At 48.3% G+C, this 23,473-nt stretch overlaps 1 protein-coding gene across 1 annotated transcript in view; it reads right to left on the minus strand.

Annotated features, from left to right (window-relative positions):
• Positions 1–1,021: 1,021 nt before the first annotated feature.
• Positions 1,022–23,473, minus strand: part of ZNF276 (zinc finger protein 276) — a 177,041-nt gene continuing 154,589 nt past the window's right edge. Inside the window, exon 11 of the mRNA XM_086945788.1 lies at positions 1,022–1,751. Within this exon, the coding sequence (XP_086801914.1) occupies positions 1,457–1,751 (295 nt within the window). The 3' untranslated portion in view covers positions 1,022–1,456. The remainder of the gene's footprint in view (positions 1,752–23,473) is intronic.

Consider the following 23,473-nt stretch of genomic DNA (forward strand, 5'->3'; position numbering starts at 1 on the left):
CCTCCTTGAAGCGAAAAACATGTACAGTATCAGGCAGTTATTGCGCCTACAATCTTGCGGAGGGGTTAAGTTACCTTGATCCCATATAACGTACACATCCATACTGGGCTCAAGCAATAGTCCACAATTGTCCTATTTTTGCTAACTTCCTGAATGGCTTTCCTAGGCTCATTTTGGTTTTACTGGATCTTAGTTTGTGCATCTGTTACATTTTATACCAGCTACTGGGTCAAGGTAATTGGGAATTGTGATTTCTACATTATATGACTTGACTTGTAGTGGCAAGAATGCAAAATGATGCCCATTCCACCTCACTGCTCTGTTATGTATTGCTATCATTAAAATTGAATAAAGAGATACGGTGAAAAGAAAACTACCATTGAAGCACAAAAGATGACAAAGGCACGTGAGCGGTTTTTCTTCCCTTGGTACAAGTCGAACTCGATTTTTTACCATTAAGTCATTTACCAATTTCATTCATGGGTGGTTGTGGCCCAGGGAAGAAGCTCTTCTCTCCTACATTTTCTATGAAAGGCCAGGTTTTTGGTCCAAGACCTCAGTTACTTCTTGGAGACATCAACGTCATACCGCCAGGCATAGCAAAACCAGCCAAACGCTGCATACTGTGGGTGTCAAACTTAAACATAGCTTCCTTGCATTTGATGCAAATCTTCAATCCTGAAAGCATTTAAAATAAAATATAGGGTTAGCAGAATAAACTGTGTAAATTGGGGACCATTGTAACTAACAGACAGGCTCCCAGTACATTCTTGTGACCTGATAATTGGGTTTGAAATATTGAAGCAGAAGGCATAGGGCAAGGCGGCATTGCTTAGGTACCATGATGGGGTGAGTGACACCATTCTGATTGCTTGGAACATAAAAACTCTAACCACCTCTGCAACTGAGTGATTAAAAAGCACACTGAGGCTCCAGTCTGCTGCTAGAATGTTTGAAATAGCTGGGGAGGGAATAGCGACATTTAGAACAAGTTTCAATATTTAAAATGAAAAAACACATGTTTATGCAAATAATTTATTACCATGCATAACTATGAAGCTCTTTTCATAATAAAAAACAGCAGTTTTTAACCTCATGGCCGTTTTGTTTGTTGTGTGAGGGAAGATCAAGGCGCAGTGTTTAATGGGCATGAGAATTCAGGTGTATTGATAAAATAAAATGCATGATTTTAAAAGTACAAATGGGATGGGACCTCTATTTCTGAATCACCTTGAGCACAAAGAAGCCATCATATGCCTTCTTGTGAAGTATTAAAATGCCTCTTGGCCAAAAAAGCAATAATTAAATTCAATAAAAATTTCATTTGGATGGTGTGGATGCAAAGTCCAGTGTCTTTGAGGAAATTATTAAAATGTGCCTTATGCCTGCTCCTTTCATGGAGGACACGTGTAAGGAAGGTTTGGGTAACCACACCCAAATCTATACAAACCACAGATTAACTGAGCGCCTGTTCCTTAACCAGTTCTGGTTTAACGTCTTTAGAAGCAACAGTCTGCGTCTTGTCTTTATCTCCCCGTACGACGACCTGTGGAGTCTCCAAACCTCGGACTTGCTCGTGGTTCTGTGTCAGTGGATGTACCATCGACATGTGAACATTCAGGTTGTGAGCTTTCTCAAAGCGCTTCCCACAATGGTCACAGGCAAATTCCAGCTCTGCCTCGGCCTTGTGTTTTGTCATGTGGTACTTGAGAGAAGCGCGCTGCCTGCACTGGAAACCACAGATTTCACACCTGGAAATCAACGTTGCAAGAAGTGAGAACATGAACAGACTATTCCATTGATCACCACAGAATTCATACAAAGTGGTTCCACTGACCAATATTTATACAAGCACAACTAAAATACATTACACAACTTGCTGAACCCGTTTGTAAGCCCCGGGGAAAGCAAGGGTGACTGGGACACAACTGAGATGATTGGGAACCATGCACTGCAAGCTCGTGACCTTATCTACTAGGACACTTAAAACTGAGCACCAAGTAAGGAAAATGCTACTTACCAGTATGCATCTGTTCTTGGCATGTAGAGCTGCAGATCCACACACTTTGCATTAGATCGCCATCCGGTGTTGGGCTCGGATGGTTGCACTTTGTTGTTGTCTTGGAAGAAGTCTTTGTAGTCACGAGATAGGTGACTCCTCCCTTGGATGATAGTGCGCATGGGCATCAACTCCCTCCTTAGATTGTTTTTCGCCATGATGGGAAATGGAGTTAGTAGAAAAGAAAAGATGTCCATGTGTGTATATCTAAGTAAGATAGTACTGGTACAGATACAGGTTCCGGAGAGGTGGGTGGGCGTGTGTTGAACTGCAGCTCTACATGCCAAGAACAGATGCATATTAAGTAGCATTTTCTGTTCGAGGCATATGAGCTGCAGATCACACACTTTGCATAGACTGTACAGCAGTATCTCCCCTAGCGGTGGTCACCTGCATTGGTTGCAGTAGTTTGAAAAAGTGTTTTAAGAACAGCTTGGCCCACAGAAGCTTGTTGCTTTGCTTGCACGTCAACACAACAGTATTTAGTGAAGGTATGTGTTGTAGACCATGTTGCTGCTTTGCAGATGTCTTCTAGGGGAATGTTCCCTTAGAATGCCATAGTAGCCCCTAGTTTGTGTGTTAAATGCGCCCTAGGGGGAACAGTTAATGTGCGTTTGGCTTTTTGGTACCATATTTGTATACATTTAACAATCCACCTTGCAATCCCAGCTTTAGAAATGGGATTACCTTTATGAGGTGGAGAGAAAGCTACAAACAATCGTTTTGTTTTTCGAAAGGATTTAGTCCTATCAATGTAATAAAGTAGAGCATTTTTGACGTCTAGTGTGTGAAGAGCTCTCTCTGCTACAGAGTCCAGGTTTTGAAAAAACACTGGTAACTCTACCGATTGGTTAAGATGAAAAGCAGAGATTACTTTAGGAAGGAATTTTGGATTTGTCCTGAGAACTACCTTGTTACGATGTATTTGTAAGAAGGGTTCTTGAATAGTTAAAGCTTGGATCTCCACTTACTCTTTTAAGAGAGGTGATTGCAGAAAGGAAAGCTACTTTCCATGTGAGGAACTGAAGTTCCCATTTATGTAAAGTTTAAAATGGGGTCCCATGAGGCTATTAGGTACAATGTTGAGATTCCACACCGGAGAGAGTCGTAATCTAGGTGGAATGATTTTTTAAGGCCTTCCATAAAGGCTTTAATTGCTGGTACTCTAAAAGGTGACAAGTGTTGGCTGTTTTGTAAGAAAGCGGCAACTGCTGCTAGATGTAGACGTATGGATGAGTATGCTAAATCACATCTTTGCAAATGTAGCAAATAGCAAATGATGTTCTGGATGGATGCATCCAGTGGATCGATATGATTGTTAGTGCAGTAAATGGCAAATCTCTTCCATTTTGCTGCATAGCAAGCTCTGTTTGTAGGTCGCCTGGCTTCTTTAATGATGTTCATACAGTCAAGTGGAAGGTTAAGGTAACTGAACTTTAGGACTTCAGGAGCCAGATTGCTACATTCCGCTGAGCTGGATCTTATTTCTCCATGGTTCTGTGTTAGTAGTGATGGAGAGAGGTGTAGTTTTTGGTGCGGAACTAGTGAGAGTTCCAACAGTGTGGTGAACCACGGTTCACGTTCCCATGTACGAGCTACTAGGATCAACTTTAGAGACTGTTGTCTGAGCTTGCGTACTACTAGTGGAATCAGTGGGAGTGGCGGAAAAGCGTACGCAAATTTGCCAGACCAGTTCATCCATATCGCATTGCCCTTGGACAACGCGTGTGGAAACCTGGCGGCGAAGGTTGGGCATTTTGCGTTTTGGTGTGTGGCAAACAGATCTATGTCTGGTTGGCCTCACATTTGGAAAAATGGTAGAAGAACTGGTGGATGTAGTTCCAATTTGTGAATCTGTTGTGTCTGTCAACTTAACAGATCTGCAATCTGATTGTCAACTCCTGGAAGATGTTCTGCAAGGAAGTATATGTTTTGTGGAATGGCCCACTTCCAAATGTTCTGTGCGAGCTGGGACAGCTGCAGAGAATGTGTGCCTCCTTGTTTTTGTATGTAATACATGGCTGTCATGATGCCCGTCCGGTTGAGGACAGTCTTGGTTTGTACATGGAGCTGGAATGATTTCAGTGCTAAGAATACTGCTAATAGTTCCAGATGATTGATATGGAGCACTTTCCGTTGAGTGGTCCATTTGCCTTGAGTGGTGTAATTGAGGAGATGAGCTCCCCATCATGTGAGTGATGCGCCCGTTGTTAGAACTATCTGTGGAACTGGCTCGATGAACGGTCGTTCTTTGGATAAGTTTGTTGTGTTCCACCACTGCAGAGAGCGGTGTGTACGGCTGTCTACCAACACCAGATTTGTAAGTTGTCCCTGAGCCTGATTCAACTGATGTGCCAGCTAGACATTCCTGTAACGGACACATTTGAAGTCTTGCATAAGGTACAATAAAGATGCAAGATGCCATCACGCCTATTAGTTCCATGAACACTCTGGCTGGGAGAGTGTTGTGTCTGAAATTTGCCAATGAGGGTTTGTATACTGGCTATCCTGACTGGATTGGGATATGCTAGAGCTGTATAAGTGTTTATTGTGGTTCCTGGATATTGTTGTATCTGAGTGGGCTGGAGGTGCGACTTGGTGTAGTTGATTGTGAATCCCAAGTCGCGGAGCGTTTGTACGGTTTGATGAGTGTTGAGCACACTGGTTGGATGATCTGGCTTTTATTAGCCAGTCTTCTAGATATGGGAAGACATGAATGTGTTGTCTTTGGAGGTGTGCTGCTACAACTGCTAGACATTTGGTAAACACTCTGGGTGCGGTGGATACCCCGAATGGAAGGACTTTGCACTAATAGTGTTGTCCGTCCACCACAAACCTTAGATACTACCTGTGAGAAGGATGTATGGAAATGTAGAAGTATGCGTCCTTGAGATCTAGTGTAGCAAGGAAGTCTACCTGTTGGAGCAGTGGAAGCACTTGTTGGAGAGTGATCATGTGAAAGTGATCAAGTGTATGTACAGATTAAGACCAATACTCGATATCAGACCCCTCCTTTTTGGGGATTAGGAAATACAGGGAGTAGACTCCTGTTCCCTGATGAAGGAAGGGGACTGGCTCTATCGCTTGCTTTTGAAGTACCGAGAGAACTTCTTGTTTTAACAGTGTAAGATGTTCTGTAGACATGGGACGCTGCTTGGGTGGTATGTTGGGGGGCGGGGCGTAGCTGTAAGTTCTAGGCAGTAACCATTTTGGATAATCTGTCTTACCCACTTGTCTGTTGTGATGGATTCCCAGACAGGTAGGAACTGATAATCCTCCCCCGACTGTAGTGGAATGGCCTGAGGGGACTGGAGGGAAGTCACTGTTTAGAGGCAGGGGAGGTACGAGTGTTGTTACCTCGTTGTCTGCCTTTGTTATTATTTCCTCTATAACCTCCTCTAAAATATCCTCTAATGGGGGATGTTTGAGTGGTAGTTTTAAATGAGGATGACGTGTCTGTACTGAAGTTTTTTTGAGGCTCCTCTATAAAAGGAGCGACAAAAGGAACCGCATGTTTGTGGAGATTGTAAGGCTTCCATGGACTTTGCAATCTCAGTGTCTTTTTTCATTTTTTCAAGAGTTGTGTCCACAGCCGGTCCAAAAAATTGTTCTTGATCGGCTGATTTAAAATTGTTGTCTGGACCTCTTGTTTAAAGCCTAAGATGCGTAGCCATGCATGTCGTCTGAGAAGTACACTGGTGTTAATGGATCTTGAAGCAGTGTCTGCCGCGTCAAGTGCACATTCAATTGAGGCATTTGTTATTAATTTCCCTTCTTGGTTGAGGTCATTTGCTGGGGTTCTATATTGGTCTGGCAAATGCTGTAATAGGGTCTCTAATTGGTCGTAGTGAGCCCTGTCATATCTAGCCAGTAATGCCCGAGTATTAGCTATGCGCCAGTGGTTGGCCGCTTGCGCAGCTACTCTTTTGCCTGATGCTTCTAGCAGTTTGGATTCCTTATCTGGGGGTGGTGCATCCCCTGATGTCTGTGAATTAGCACGTTTTCTAGCATTGGACACTACTAGTGAGTCTAGAGGCAGCTGTCCTTTGATATAGACCGGGTCTTCTGGGCCAGGTCTATATTTTTTTATCAATTCTAGGATTTAACATCCTGGATCTAACCGGATCTTTAAATACTTCAGGGGCATGTTTAATGACCCCTTTGATCATTGGTAAGATTTGTACTGATCTTTGGGACTGTTCAAACGTGTCTCAAAGGAAATCTTCTTCTGGTGTGTCTGAGTGCATAGTCACACCATGAAAAACCGCAGTCCTATTGATAAGTTGGCCAAAACCAATATTGTCGTCAGGGGGAGAAGGTTTTGTTGGGTATGGCTGTGGGCTTGGGAGCTTTATTGGGTCATTGAAGTCCCAGTCATCCTGTGGTATGGCTGTGGATCTGGGAATGGGTCCATAGGGTCTCCTCCCCACCCAAATCATCATTATCATCATCATTTTGTGGTGGTGTATGTGGTGGAGAAGTTACAGGCTGTGGTGTAGATTGTGTAGGGAGAGGAAGTTGATTAGAAGGATGTACAGGAGAAGAAGGAGGCATGGGTGAAGTGGCACAGTCCTTTACAGGAGTATGCAAGTTCTTGCTGTTGGATGGCACAGCAAACACATGTCCTGTTTTGGGATCAATGAGGATATTCATGTTTGGGATCGACAGGATCCGGATGAAACAGTTCCTCTTCCTCGATAACCGCTTTCGGCGCCGTTTTTTTCAGTACTGAGCGTGGTTTAGTTTTGTGGTCTTTGGCCTTGGGCGTGGTAGAATCCTTCGGCATTGTTTTCGGTTCCGAATATTTGGGTCTTGGAGCCGGATCGTGATGTTTAGGTTTGGAAGTGTTTTAAGACGATTTAATAGTAGGCTTGGATGTGTTCGGGCCGGTTTGTCTTTTGGCACGGATGGAATCGAAACCGATTACAGAGTCGAGTGTCCTTTTGGCTTCGGTATCGAAGGCGCCAGTGGGACTATCACACGTGGTTTGCTCAGTACCGAGCTATTTTTTCTTCGGAGCCGGGCTCAAAGGTGGGGCTTCTGAAGCATGTTTCCGGTCGCGACTGGGGCCAGCAGGCGAAGTCTTGACCAGTGCCTTTTGTTGTAATGGTGGGGTTGTGGCAGGGTAGGGGCAGTAGTATTCACACGTTGACCAGCAGTGATGGGGTCATTGGAGTCCTCTGCCTCTGACACTATTTCGAGTTCTTCAGAATCTTCCTCTGGGACATCTGGGCCTTCATCGAAGATGTCCACTGGTTCCGGAACTGATCTCTGCGCCATGATGTGTTGTCGAGCCCGGCGATCACGAATAGTCTTCTTTGATCGAAAAGAGGCGCAGGCTTGGCAACTGGATTCGTTGTGTTCTGGCTAGAGACACAGGTTGCAGACCATATGATGGTCGTTGTGTGGGAATTTAGCTCCACACTGGGGGCACTTTTTGAATGGCGTCCTTTCCATGAGCCGTAGACCCAGCGGCGTCGATAGGCCCCGCAGCCCAGGTTGACGACCGGAATCGAAGAGAAGGAGGTCGTGTCGAAGTTTGGATAGGATTTGAAGAGTTATAGATGTTTTGCGCATTGAAAAAGTTATCAAATCGAAGTTTTCGAATCCGTGCGCAAAAGTTGCATCCGAACCCAATGGCGGAAAAAAACAATCTAAAGATTGCGTTGATGGCCATACGCACTATCTTCCAAGGGAGGAGTCACCTATCTTGTGACTACAAAGACTTCTTCCAAGACAACAACAAAGTGCAACCATCCGAGCCCAACACCAGATGGCGATCTGATGCAAAATGTGTGATCTGCAGCTCATATGCCTCAAACACACCTTTTCATCACTTGCATCTCAGGGTAGTGGGGCGAGCAGTCCAAGGCTTCTCAGGGAGGTAGAGTGAGTGGGACAAAGGCTTAGTACTCAACAATCACCCAATGGATAAAAATAATGACTTACCAAACCACTGCTTATCTTTATGAAAAAGAGAAGTACTTTATTAGGCCTTGGGAAATACTATACAAAAAGTGTGCAAGCAGGGCTACAGGGTTCTAATGAGGTGCTACAGTAAAATTTAAAATTACAGGCACAAGCTTACTGTGAAACCATGTCTATGACCTGTAGGTCAGTCTCTTGGGCACTCATTCTACATTCACATAGCAATTAGACCCCTTTCTCAGTTCTAGACCCTCAAGTTAGCTTAGGTCCAATTCAGTTCAGTCTCAAGGGTGCTCCTTCTCAGCTCACTTAGCAATTATTCCCGGTCTCAGATCACTGAGTCAGCGTAGTACCAAATTAGTTCTGGCTTACCTGCTAGAGGGACTCTGCACGAGGTTCTTGCTTTGATGTAATGCAGGCAGGTGGCACTCACATTTCCTCTGAATGCGCTCCAGATGCTGCAGCCAGCCTGCAGGTGAATCAGCGAGTACCTGAGGTGTAAACAGGCCTACTGCAAATACACCCATCTCCCCACCCGAACAGTGAAGAACCCAAACTCGAAAACTCTGATAAGTTGGTTGTTCAGGTGGTCAGAGGTCACAGGCAGGGGTCAACCTCTCCTGCTTCTTGTCAGAGCAGGCTGCCAGATGCAATTACACGAATGCAGAGAATCCTTTCTGCAAACAGGATTGACTGTGTCCAGGCTCGTTTCCGTTTTCTTGGAGGCCATCAGGATTGCCTTTCATCCGTGTCTTCACCCACCCGCCTCCCGCCGCCCGACTCCTCCTCCAACTCGGGGTCCGGCCGCCGAGCGGTGTGCGGTGTGGGGCAAGAGGACTTCAACATCCAGCATCCTCTGCGGCACAAACCGCGACTTTTGCGCGCCAGGAGGCGCTTAAATCGAGCGTCACCCCGGTCGAGGGGGGGAATCCTTTCTGCAAACACGATTGACTGTGTCCAGGCTCGTTTCCGTTTTCTTGGAGGCCATCAGGATTGCCTTTCATCCGTGTCTTCACCCACCCGCCTCCCGCCTCCTCCTCCAACTCGGGGTCCGGCCGCCGAGCGGTGTGGGGCAAGAGGACTTCAGCATCCTCTGCGGCACAAACCGCGACTTTTGCGCGCCAGGAGGCGCTTAAATCGTGCGTCACCCCGGTCGAGGGGGGGAATCCTTTCTGCAAACACGATTGACTGTGTCCAGGCTCGTTTCCGTTTTCTTGGAGGCCATCAGGATTGCCTTTCATCCGTGTCTTCACCCACCCGCCTCCCGCCGCCCGACTCCTCCTCCAACTCGGGGTCCGGCCGCCGAGCGGTGTGCGGTGTGCGGTGTGGGGCAAGAGGACTTCAACATCCAGCATCCTCTGCGGCACAAACCGCGACTTTTGCGCGCCAGGAGGCGCTTAAATCGAGCGTCACCCCGGTCGAGGGGGGGAATCCTTTCTGCAAACACGATTGACTGTGTCCAGGCTCGTTTCCGTTTTCTTGGAGGCCATCAGGATTGCCTTTCATCCGTGTCTTCACCCACCCGCCTCCCGCCGCCCGACTCCTCCTCCAACTCGGGGTCCGGCCGCCGAGCGGTGTGCGGTGTGGGGCAAGAGGACTTCAACATCCAGCATCCTCTGCGGCACAAACCGCGACTTTTGCGCGCCAGGAGGCGCTTAAATCGAGCGTCACCCCCGTCTCGCGGGACGCCGGCCGAAGCCCGGGCCAAGGGCGGGCCCGTTTTAGCCCGTTCTAGACTGTGATAGACTGGACTGGGCCATCCCTCTTCGCCCTAAAACCTCATAGTCTACATGCGGTAAGGTGATATATACCTCTGCGGACTCCGTTTAACTTGTCTATTACTGTTGTAATTCTACCTAGGGCTCTGTTGCTCAGAGTATTGATCGATAGATATGTCGAGACAAAAAACACCTGTCACCCCGGCCAACACAATGGACAATTATTTGGTCCAGGTGGTGGCCAAAATCAATAATGATCGGAGGTCTTCTTTGGGACTTATGGACTCCCCACCTTGTGCCCAAATTGATCCACTAGGGGTATCCCATTCTGCCGGTGATGATACAAACATCACTGAGCTTATCGAGGACCCGAATGATTGCTCTACAACAAATGTGTCCATGGCATCCATTGTTCAACAACCCGATCCGGTTGCCGACCTTCTAACTGCAGAAGAGTTAAATAATTCTGATACAATCGTAGAACTAGACTCTGAGAGCATTTCCCCTCCTACCCCTGTCCCTGCACCAAGAGCTAAAAGAGGGATCACTAAGGCCCCGCCTAAAAGAGGTGGACTGCGTTCCAGTAAGAATAAACCCGCAACCCCACCTAGAAGAACAAATAGAAGGGCGGAAGAAGGAATAAGGGAGGAAGAGAATGAAAGTATAGCTTGGGAGGACATGTTTTCAAACAAGCTTATGGGTATACTGGAGTCCAAACTATCAGGGTTATTGAAACCCCTTATATCCAAAATAGACCAGCTAACTAATAAAGTCAACAAATTAGAGACCCTCCTGAGAAAAACCAACGATGGGGTGGGGGTAATACCAAATCTAATAATAAATAAACTTGAGGACATACAGGCCGCAGGGAAGACACTTGGGGGGAACTCGAATGATGGCTCAGAAGACACACTTGCCCAAACTCAGCAAGCTAGTTCCAGACCAGGTGATATCCCTATTAACGCTCCAACTATAGAATCAGTGCAAACAGCAGGCAATACCACCCCTGACAACTTCAATACAGAAACCAGCCCAGTCGAATTAATTGTTGAAGCATCACCTTTGATTTTAGTGCTTGCTAATACACCACCACTGAAATTAGGGCAGATTGAGTCTCCAGATTCCCTACGAAATAAGGCTCTACAGTGGTTGAGTAACAATATGCATGTATCTCCTTGGGGCAAAGAAAAGTTATCAGACGATCTGCTTACAGCGAGAAGGGTAAAGTGGATAGGGACTAAAACAAAGAAATTCCAAGGGGATTGTGTGGTTTTAAGTTTCAAAGGCCCCGAAGTATTACCTGATGTTTTGCGGAATATTTTTCCACCACAGCATAGAACAGGAGAAATTATACCACTGACACTGGACTTCTTCTACAGTAGAAGAGGTCTTGTAGCAAAACCAAGCATACTGAGAACAAAGTGGACAGTTGTGGGAAACAGAAGGGCTAGGAATGGCCCATTATGCGAGTGGGGGTTAAACCTGGAAAACCACTATTCTGCACTATCCGACCTAAATGAGTGCGACTGACTCGTGGGCTCTCTTTCTGCCCCCCTAAAAGCCAGCTGCCCCTTGGGTATGATAGGACAGATAACCTACATGAGCACTTATCAGGAAATCTGATTTTGGCCCCTAAGGAATCCTATACCCCTGTTCCTGAAGAATTAAACATAGTTTTAGAGGGACATATTAGAGCACCAGAGGTGACTGAGAAGCTCCCAATACTGAGGGAAGGTCTAATACTAAGCCTAGAAACTGAAGAAGTAGTAAACGCACCCGAAAATGACCAGTTACATCACCAACTGGATATGCTACCATTGTCACTTGTCTCTTGGAACATAGCCGGCATTATAAATAAGCTAAACATTCCAGAATGGGTCGATTTCATTGACCATTATGATATTATTATGCTGCAAGAAACTTGGTCGCTCACTCCAACTTTCCGGCAAGGGTATCTGAATTTCTATGCTCCAGCAGTAAGAAATCGAGTAGGCCGCCCTTCTGGGGGCCTGCTAATTTGGATACGCCAGACAATGAATTGCACAATCAAGCAAAGGTTTATACCTTCTAATGACATCTTAGCCCTTGATATTAGTTGGCAAAATGGCCAACAACTCGCCTTGTTTAATGTCTACTCCAGGGGAGTTGGTGGGGGTAAACCATCAGAGGCCATAACAATTCTAGAGCATCATGTCGAAATGTTACCATTGCTACCCCATATAATAGTAGGCGGGGATTTCAATACCACCTTTGAACCCTTGGGTGAAGAGGATAGGATCCTGGCCGAAGAGGAGGATGCCAAGTGGAGAATTCCTCACTTAGAGGTACCAGCCATTAGAAAATGGAGCACAGTAGCAATCCAGTTAAAGAGTTTCTATCTCTCAAGAGGGCTTAGAGCAGTTAATGGACAGGCACCCTCTGATTTAATGGGGAAAAACACATTTGACAATGGCCGAGCAGCCAGCAGAATAGATTACCTACTTCTGGATGTAAGGGCTTGGAGCAAATTGGTAGATATGGAAGTGAAAGACAAAGTAGAAAGTGATCATAATCCCTTGTGCCTGACACTCCATTCCTACCAAGAAGCCCCTGAGGTCCCAAGCAAAAATGAAATGGTGACGCAAGATCTTGTGAGCTCAAATAACCTTCGCCACCTGAAGTGGAGTATGCTTCTAGAAGATGTCTCTAAATTAGAGATTCTTAAAGAATTAGTGGTGGATGAAGTCTCTAAGATTAAGTCCCATTGTGAGATGTTTGACTTTAAATACTATATGATGGAGGCCCATGAGAAGCTATTCTCTAAAATCCAAAGCTTCTTTGTCAAAACAGTAGTTTCTAATAAAAAGAAAAAGGCCCAAGAGAGCCAAGGATGGTACGATAAGAGTTGCAGGATAGCACGACAAAATCTTAGTTTGGAGTTGAGAACTGGGAATGCAATAACAGTTAGGTTGGCGAGAAACCAGTACAGGCAGACCCAAAAATTGGCCAAGAAGCGTTGGGATGAGGACTGCTGGCGCGAACTTAAGGAGGCATGTGCTTCCAAGGACTCCAAACGTTTCTGGGCCACAGTAAAATGGGAAAAGGGAGGCATAGCTGCCCAGCCTCTGAACCATGTCCCGAAAAACAATTGGGTAGAATTTTTCCAACCGCAATATGCCCGAAATCCAGCCTTTACCCATGATTGTCCCCCTCCACATGTTTATTATAAATCTCCAATATTTGTTGAAAAGGATGTAAGCATTGTATTGGATTGTGTAGCAGGGGGCAAAGCACCAGGTATGGATGGAATTCCGGCTGACATATTCCTATCGGACCGGAACTCCTGGTGTAGTTATTTCACAATGCTGGCTAATGCGGTGGCAATGGGAGGGGAAGTACCTGCCTCATGGAAGGGAGCTGAAATTATTCCCATATTCAAAAAGGGCGATAGAACTCTGGCTAAAAACTACAGACCCATTAGTTTGATTGATACAGCGCAAAAACTAATGGGCCGCCTAGTCCAGAATAAACTGCAACAATGGATTGATGAAAAGAATATTCTGTCATCATACCAAGCAGGGTTTCGCCCTTTAACTAGTAGCGTTGATCAAGTTCTCCACTTTCTAACCATCTACTGGAGAAACGTCACACTAAAGAAGGGGACATTGTATGCAGTTTTTGTGGACCTAAAAGCCGCTTTCGATCTGGTCCCCAGAGAAAAACTCTGGCAGACTCTGGCGGATGCAGGCCTAAGCCAGGAACTCCTTACACTCCTTGTTCGTCTCCACGAAAATAACTTTGCAAGAATCAGATGGGGCAAGCAAGGAGAAGTAACTGATCCTTTTCCGATAGAACGTGGGGTGAGACAGGGGTGCGTCCTAGCGCCGACTCTATTCTCAATCTACATAAATGGTATTGTCGAACATTTACAGAATATTGCTAGTGACGCCCCAGTAATTGCAGGCTCCCGTGTCCCCGTCCTAATGTTTGCGGACGACACGCTTTTACTTTCTCGCACCCCCAACGGTCTCCAAAAAGTGGCTGATGCCTTTGGTGTATTTTGTGATGGTAGGGGCCTTGAACTGAATACCACTAAAACCAAATTCATGTGCCTTAACCAGCAGTCCACCTTCAAAGGTGTAATAAAATATAAAGGTACTCCCCTAGAAAGGGTGGACTCTTTTTCTTACCTAGGCATCATCCTACAGGAAAATATGAGCTGGAAATCGCACATTAATACAACTATACTAAAGTTTAGGCAGTTAGCAGGTGCAATTGCCCTAAAACATCGAACCTCGCTAACTAAGCCGGTAAACTGTGCATTGGAAATTTACACCATGAAAGTTCTGGGGGCTTGTTTATATGGATCTGAATTATGGGGGTTTTCAAACCTGAGAGAACTGGGCCGCGCAGAAAACAGGTTTCTGCGAGGGCTTGTGATGGTCCCACAAAGCACACCCACAATTCCACTAAAACTGGACCTCGGTAGAAAAAGTATAGAGGACATAGCTAGGCTGCGGCCTCTCCTATATTGGAGACGGATCATGGTGACTCCAGAACTAAGCCACTATGCGGCGGCCTTGATGGACGTCATCAAGTTCGATCGTTTCCATAGTATCCCATGGTTAAAGGAACTCCGCGGACTCCTTGTAAAACTGAAATTGGAATATCTATGGGATACTAAAGATGTGGCCAGCTTCCCCACGAAAGCAAAGCTGAAAGAACTATATTGGGAAATGGTGTATCTTACAATGTCTTGTGATGGTTCAAGTTCAAGTTTAACATCTCGTTTCTTGGATATAAAAATGTACCCTTCATGCGAACCTTTCTGGGACGTTATTGAACGACAGTATGATAGAAAATTATATTTTCAATTTCGCATAGGTACACTTCCGGTGAACGCATTTAAGAAACATTGGTCCCCAGCTTGGGACGAACACTGTCACCATTGCAATGAACAAACTGAGCACATTTCCCATTTGTTGTTCTGTTGTCCACTGTATTCGACCCCTAGACGTAAATGGCTAAAACCAGTGTGCCTAAACATGGGAACTCGCAGCCAATCTGTAGCCCTCAGGATACTTGAATCTGATTGTTCCACTGTGTTTGTGGTTGGTGTAGCAAAATTTTTGGCCTGGGCATGGTTATTCGCACTCGTTCATTAATGGCAATTACATCCCAATGAATTATGTACGCTATTAATTGTGCACTTTGCCATATGAATTATTATACCCAAATTTTATGATCTACATTTTATATGAATTGTGATAATGCTTTGTATTTTACTATGTATTTATTCGACAATCTATATTTAATATGCATTTTAGAAAGTATTTTATGTGTAGTATTTATTGTACTAGGGTTAGGTGAATGCTTTTATGACAAATGTCGAATAAAGCTTTAAAAACTGAACTGAGAGACCCACTCCAGGAATAGGATTGGCTCTTGCAACATCCCTCTTGTCAGTCCACACTCCTAGGCAGTTCTCTCCTACTGGGCACCATAGTTTGACTTCTACTCTAGACCAGTCTGTGTCCTGCCCTCTCCTCCCCGCTCTCAGTAGGCAAGACAGGCTTCATACCAACGAACGCCCACAGCTCTCTTCCAGTGTTAGATGCATATTTCAGCTGAAGTCCTCCTCATTTCAGGGAAATTGGCTGTCAGTGGCACCAGTCCTGGATTGCAATAATTAATTACACTCCGCAGTGCCACTGCATCCATCAGTAAACATCTATGGAACACCTTTGGGAAGTTTCAGTCCCTTTCTTTCAGTCAGATTCCAGGCCGAGAATGTTGATTCCCTGAGACCATTCTAGAAGCAGTCTGAGGTAGTTCACACAAATGGTGTGCGTCTCCTCTCGAGAGCTGCCACAATCTTTGTTCCCAAGTGATGGTTCCACAGCTGGGAGTGACGAGGGGTGTCTCCAAGCGGAGCTCCTAAAAAAAAGCAGTCAGAAGCAAAGACCTTCCACCTGGCCACCATTCACTTTTTGGGAGGAAGACCTCTAGGAGAGACAAAAGACAGGTACCAGCAGAGTGGTTTCCTCTGCAATACAAAGACCATGGTCTCCACCTTCCCACAAACTCAACGGTATATTTTCACCACAGCAAGCGGGCAGTAGTCCCACGTATTGAAGAGGACAAGCTAGGCGCGTCCTTGCAGACCACAGAGCCTTGCTCTAGGTTTCAAAATCTTACTCGTTGTACGCCTAAGCATACTGACTCAAGCATGCTGGCACAAAAAAGCAGCGTTACAGTGGAAACTCACAGTTAGATAACATCAGACAAGGGTGCATGCTTGCAAACCATTGCAGGTGGCATTTTGGTGGATACCCATACCGGCATATTCTTAACCTCTTTAATCTCCTCCAGGAGCCATGCTGGATAAGAAAACTGGAAACAACTCTCCTGCACCAATAGATGGCACCTCATCTCTGGGATCCATTCAGCAAATTATATCACAGAGTTAAGGCACCAGCCTGACACACTGACATCAATTCATTTTTCCACAACCCTAAACAGGGATCTGAAATTGCTCTTCTTAGAGCATTTCCTCTCAAAAAAAGTATCAATGTTTTTAGGATGAGTTTCCTGAAAACTACTGAAAATTGCAGGGTCTAAACCTTGACACCTATGTCAGAACCAGATTTTCTTTTCAAAGGATATTTTATAGTTTTACTATGAACATGAACTGTGCTATTTGTGATGGTAAGATGTATTCTTTAAAATCGTAATTGTACTTTTGAACATCCATTATTGTCCATATATTTATTAATCTTCTTCCTCTTGTACTTCTGTTGTGTAGTTTCTTCAGGAAGAAGCATTCCATAATGAAATTGTGGTTCTCTTGTATAAACTATGGCAGTGCATTAGTGGCTTCTCAAACTCTGAGCAGAGAAGACATCAATTATTTATTACCCTCTTTCCTCCCCTGTCTCTTATTGCCTACGTTCTGATATTCTATTAGACAGCGATTTCCAGTGCTGTGTCAAGCTTGTTCATGGTTATTGTACTATTGTACTGTACTGTAAGAGTAGTGAGGAAGGTGTTCCAGTCCCTGCTAAGTCTGGCGTTCTCAGCCCTCTTTTAGCCTCCCTCCGGCACTGGGCCCATTGCCTTGTTTCTGAGCTCCACTTTGTGATATTCTCCCACCCCTACTGCTTTTCAGCTCATTGCTAATCTCCATTACTAGTGAATGGACGGTCTATGAATTTATTAGTGGTCTTTCTTGTCTATGTTCGTGGGACTAGACCCAGTAAGCATGATTCTGGTATTAATTCCAACCGGCTATCTGCGGTTGCACTGCACTGCACTGCATTTTCAGATCCATGCAGCTCCAGATCATATGAAAACACCTTGTCTCTACAGCCTCACATGTAGGACACCCTGCCAGTGCACCTGGGTACATCATGTTAACGGGGAAATGTATGCCGTACACAGAATGTTGAACTGTAGGAATTTAAACAGCACTTTCCTACAAACTCCTGGGGTATGTACTACAGATCTCCCCAATCCTCTTCTTCCAAGAGTTTGCTGCCCACAAGGCTTCGTCCAATATGCATCAGTCTTATGCCAAGAGTGCTTGGTACAGAAGTGATAGTGGGTAGACCCCATTCCCTATTGTGCTTATCTCACATAGACCCTTGTGCACTGGTCCAGCGTCTCTTCCCCTCAGTGTCTCCCATCAAGGCTTTCAGGGACCTTTATGACAAAAAAATGCCCTGCTGGAATCTCAATGATGTTCACCAGTCTTTGAGAAGTTCGAAGAGATCCCCCCCTTCATACAGATCTATTCCTGTCAGAACAAGGTGGAGCTCTTGGACCAGCACAATGTATTTCTCTGAAGCCTGTGGCCCAAACACAACAACAAGTTGTGTGCAAAGTGTGACTTCACGCATGTTAAGGCCACCTAGATAATGAAAGTAAGCTCTTCATGACAAGGCTCAAGATGAACTTCAGACCTGTCACTATTTTCCATACACAAGTCCTGCTACAAGTCCCACTCCGGTACTCCTTTGACCAGCAAATCCTTGTAGGTCTTTCAGTCAACAGTGTTGTTTCCCCACTTGTGCCTGGAGATTATGTTCGGAGCCTATCTTGGTCGAGTTGGGCACATTGATTTGGCCCCAAAATTGGAGCCTCTAGCTCTTTGCTAACCTCATAAATGTTGTGGCTTTCACTTAAGCAAAGCTGGCCATCCACTGCATCCCAGCCCCCTTCGGCATGCCTGCTGGCCACAAGAAGCTCACCTCAACCAGCAGCTTCATCCTGGACTCCAGTCAACCCCGCTTGGCCTCTTCCTGAAGCCATTGTGGCACCAACTGACGATAGACCTTCTCCACAAAAGGGCATGCTAGCTGCTCCAATGCGGACTTTGGATCAATTTCAAAGCATAGCAAATTTTTCAAAGACAAAGGATATTTTGATCAGGTCCTGCCGTAAAACACAACAATCTGCTCAAAGGCCTTTGCCTCATTATTAATACTTTGGAAGGCTGGAGGGGTTTGTTTGACTTTGTCTCGGAACGTATTGAAATGGCAAGCATCATTTATCATTAGAATGATTATAAGAATGAGATGGGCAACTTTCTTTACTCCGCCTGGTGCAGATGTTGGTGACTATCTAGCCCTGCAGAATGCCAATGGCCTGGATACCTATCTGAAGGTTGATCTGGATTGCCCTTTGGTACCTTCCACTGAGGAAGTTGTCTCATTAATTATTGTTCTTCATAAAGCCACAGAGGTCCCCGAGTTGCCTTTTCCTCTAGAGGAAAATATGGCGCATAGACATTTTACGGCCATCTTCCATGGCTGAAGAACAATTGTTACTTACCGGTAAACAGGTGGTTCTCCAGTATTGGTGTCTTTCATAGATTCACATGCTTGAATATTCCCTGTCGTCGGAGTGGGAGTCCCACAGTAAATAAAATAGCAATAATATACTAAATATATATATATAAGCATATATACCCATATATAATTAGAAGAAAAAACCTGAAATATGTCAAAGAAGAGGCATAGGTTGCCTACCCAAAATTCTACATAGGAATGGAAAAGACCTAATGCAGCCTATCCTTGTCATTATGTTGGTCCAAACTGCAGCCAATCAGGCGACAGCAGCCCTCTAGAACCTTCTCCTCAGAGCTCAACACCTCAGATTTTCGTAGCACAGAGTGAACCAAAGAGTCTATGAGGAGAAGAGAGCCGAGGAGGGAGGGTCGCATGTGAATCTATGAAAGACACCAATACTGGAGAACCACCTGTTTACAGGTAAGTAACAATTGTTCTTCTCCAGTATTGGGGTGTCTTTCATAGATTCACATGCTTGAATATAGAATAGTTAGCAGTCTGTACTATAACCCAAAGTTTCCATAGATACAATGCATGACCAAAGAGTGACACAACTTTAGGTGTAAGAACACATGCAATTGAAAAAATATATATACATATATATATATCTGAAAGAGACACGTTAGTGATAGATTCCTTACCTTAGAATATCCCCAGGCGTCAGACTGGATCCGGAAAGTTTTGCGTAGCAGTACCCTTGCGCGTCGGTAGGCGTCGTCTGCAGCTCCGCGTCCGTCGTGGGCGTCGTGGGCGCCGTGATGACGTCGTCGGAGTACTTAGACGCCGCCTCCGCGTGCTGACGTCAGTTCTTCTTTTTTCCGCGCCAGCCAGTGCAGATCTGGAAAGAGCAGTACTCTAGTCAATTTTTGACTAAGTTTTTGAGATCTTTTGATCCTTTTCGAAGTCTATACGACTCCGACGGTGCCGTTAGGGATGCCCGGATTCAAGAATTGCGAGGAGTGCGACCGTACCATGTCGGTTACGGATCCCCACCGCCAGTGCTTGCTATGTTTGGGCGTCGACCATGACGACGAGGCCTGCCCCGACTGTCGGGCCCTTTCGAGGAAGGCCAGGCGGGAGCGGTCCCGCAGGCGACTCGAAATCCGCCAGTCGGCCCCGCGCCGTGTGAGGTCCCGGTCCCGGTCCCACGGGAGGTCGCGGGGACGGAGCCGTCACAGCTCCGGGAGTCGGCACCACTCCTCCGGGTCCAAGTCGTCAGGTAAGAAGCATAAGAAGTCGAAGAGACATCATCGCTCTTCCGACTCCCCCCCGACGCTCGCACGACGCGGCCGGGGGTTCGGGTGACACCGCCCACGCGGCTCCTCGGGAGTCGCGGGCGCCGCATCCGGCCCCATACCCCCCCCGGTCCCTGAGCTGAACGCGACGCCGGAGGAGATCGAGCGTTTCCTCATGGCCATGAGGCCCCTTTCTTCTCCGACGGGTTCCACGGCGCCTTCGGGCCCAGTGAACCCGTCTGGGGGCCCTAGTGGGTCGAGGGCTACGACCTCGACGCCGTCGGGTGCTTCGGCCTCGACGTCGCCGGCGCCGCAGGGCCCGGCGCCGCAGGGCCCCACGATCCCGACGCCGCCGGTGCCCACGGGCACGGCACCGCAGGATGCAGCGGCCCCGGCGTCGTCGGTGCCTTCGGGCCCGGCGCCGCAGGATGCCGCTGGACCCTCGTCGGGCGATGGACCGTCCACGGTGGACCTTACGACCCCCCCGGGGTCGGTCCGTATGGTGTCCCCTCTGGCGTCGTCCTCGGGTGGCGCCGGCCCCGATGCCTCCTCTCACTGGGTTCCGACGTCGGGACGACGTCTACCGACGCCGCTCTCGACGCCGTTCGGAGAATTTCAATTCCATGAACCCACCTCATTTGCTTATGACCCTGAATCCCAGGAGATGGGGGAAGAGGAGGATTGGGAGGGGTCTGAGGACCCTCTGACAAGGGAATGTCAGTCTTCCATGGACTGGACAGGAGACCTTGGGGAGGCCAGTGGCCTGGACACCTCTCCAGACACTGGATTCGTCTCTCCTCCTACCGTGGCTTCGGAGGAGGGCGCTACTTATAGTGTGGTGCTGATGAGGGCTGCTAAGGCCCTGGGCCTTGAGCTCCCCGTCGCGGCCGTGAAGACTAACCTCCTCACTGAGGTCCTTAAGCCGCAGTCATGCTCCGTGGAGCCTCTGCTGCCGTTTAATGAGGCCTTGACAGACGTTCTTATGGGCACTTGGTCCAGGCCCGCTACAGGTTCGCCTGTAGATAGGAACGTGGCCAGACGCCACCGCCCGGCCCCGGGCGACCCATGTTTCCTGTCCACCCACCCCACCCCGAGAGTCTGGTTATCCAGGCCTCTAACTCCCAGACCGCCTTCCCGTCGTCCCCTCCCGATCGGGAATCCAAGAGGTACGAGGCCTATGGCAAAAAGGTGTTCTCGTCCCTTAGCTTGGGACTGCGGTCTTCCAACACTGCATGCCTCTTGGGCCGTTACACCCACTCTCTGTGGGAAACGGTGGCGGAAGTGCTGCCAGAGTGTCCGTTGGAGGTACGGGCCAAACTCGGCCAAGCCCTACTGGAAGGCCGGGACGCAGCGAAGTATAACATCAGGTGCGGATTGGATACTACCGACTCGCTGGGCAGAGCGATGGCTACGACAGTGGCGATACGACGCCACGCCTGGCTGAGATCCGCCAACTTCTCGGCAGACGTCCAAAATACACTCATGGACATGCCGTTCGATGGCCGTCGCCTCTTTGGCGACAAGGCAGATCACGCGCTTGAGCGCTTTAAGGACTCCAGGGCTACGGCCAAGTCCTTGGGCCTCTCGGCCCCGCGCCAGCAAATGAGTGCCTTTCGCCCCTTTCGTGGCCAAGGAAGGGGCGCCCCCACACGTGCCGCCAGCCAATTGCCGCAAACTGTCGTCCAGCGCGGCGGCGGCCGTGGAAACCGCCGTGGAGGCGGTCGGGGAAACAGGCGGAACAGTCCACACCTGCTCCCGCAGCATCCGCCTCTAAACCCTCCTAGTCCGTGCTTTTCGGCCCATGTGACGCCAGTGGGAGGCAGGGTTCGCCATCACCACTCTCACTGGCGCGCAGTCACTTCGGACAGGTGGGTGCTGCAGATCGTCCGACGGGGCTACTCCCTCCCCTTCGAGACGACCCCTCAAGCCATGCCACCGCAACACCACCGCGTATCGGGGGATCACTTGCGGCTCCTACCGGAGAAAGTTTCAGCCCTCTTGGCCAAGGGGGCCATCGAGCTCGTTCCTGGGCCAGAAGTAGGATGTGGTTGCTACTCCCACTACTTTCTGGTACCCAAGAAGGGCAAAGGGGGCCTACGCCCTATCTTGGACCTGAGGAACGTCAACGGCTTCCTCCGGAAGGAGAAGTTCAAAATGCTGACACTGGCTCAGGTCTTGGCTGCCCTAGACCCAGGAGACTGGATGGTAGCGTTGGACTTGCAGGATGCGTATTTCCACATCCCCGTCCTGCCGGCCCACCGACGTTACCTGCGGTTCACGGTAGGCCTCGAGCACTTTCAGTTTACCGTGCTCCCCTTCGGCCTTACCAGCGCCCCACGGGTGTTCACGAAGGTGATGGCGGTGGTCGCAGCTCACCTGCGCAGGTTAGGGGTTTCAGTCTTCCCCTACCTAGACGACTGGTTGTTGAAGGCGGGCTCGCCCCAGGCAGTCGTCAACCACCTCCAGACTACGGCGGATCTCCTGGACAGGCTGGGATTTTCCATCAATGTGCCGAAGTCACACCTGTGCCCCTCTCAGAAGCTCCTTTTCATCGGAGCGGTTCTCGACTTGGCGCAGTTTCTGGTTTACCCGCCCGAACAGCGAGTCCGGGATATACAGGCCCTGGTTCCGATCTTCAGGCCGTTATCCCGGGTTTCGGTCAGGTTGACGCTGCAGCTTCTGGGGCTGATGGCCTCCTGCATCCTTCTGGTGCATCACGCACGGTGGCGGATGCGGGCTCTGCAGTGGGACCTGAAGTTTCAGTGGGCCCAGCACCGGGGCAACCTTTCCGACCATGTCCTGATCTCGGAGGGCACTGCGAGACAGCTGCAGTGGTGGCTCACGGACCGCGATTGGGTCAACGGCAGATCCCTCTCCCTTCCCCAACCGGAGCACGTAGTTGTGACGGACGCGTCCCTCCAGGGCTGGGGTGGCCACTTGGGAGAGGCGGAGATCAGAGGACTCTGGTCTCCGGCGGAGTCCCGGCTCCATATCAATCTGTTGGAGCTGCGGGCGATTCGTCTGGCACTGAAAGCATTCCTCACGTCTGTCCGAGGGAGTGCAGTGCAGGTGTTCACGGACAACACCACCGCCATGTGGTACTGCAACAAACAGGGCGGTGTGGGGTCGTGGACCCTATGCCAGGAGGCTCTGCGCCTCTGGCAATGGCTGGAACATCAGGGCGTGACTCTGGTGGTTCAACACCTGGCAGGTTCTCTGAACGCCAGGGCGGACGAACTCAGCCGTCGGTGCTCGATGGATCACGAATGGCGTCTGAACTCGGACGTGGCGCAAGGCCTCTTTCTGCGTTGGGGAGAGCCTTGGTTAGATCTATTCGCCACCGAAGAGAACGCGCAATGTCATCAGTTCTGCGCGTTGGAATTTCCAAGGCGGCACTCGCTCGGAGACGCTTTTCGTCGCGAGTGGAGCTGCGGTCTGTTGTACGCCTTTCCGCCTATACCTCTTCTGCCCAGAGTGCTGAAGAAGATCAAGCGCAACCGGGCACAAGTCATCCTTGTGGCTCCGGACTGGGCACGAAGGTACTGGTATCCCGAGCTACTCAGTATGTCAGTCGATCCCCCGGTTCGTCTGCCTCTTCAGGAGGACATTCTGTCGCAGCAGCAGGGGACGGTCCTCCACCCGAACCTGTCCAGTCTCCACCTCCATGCATGGAGATTGAGCGGCGACAGTTGAGGCCATTTGACT

Source organism: Lissotriton vulgaris, chromosome 12 (assembly GCF_964263255.1).
Source record: "Lissotriton vulgaris chromosome 12, aLisVul1.2, whole genome shotgun sequence".
NCBI lineage: Eukaryota > Metazoa > Chordata > Amphibia > Caudata > Salamandridae > Lissotriton > Lissotriton vulgaris.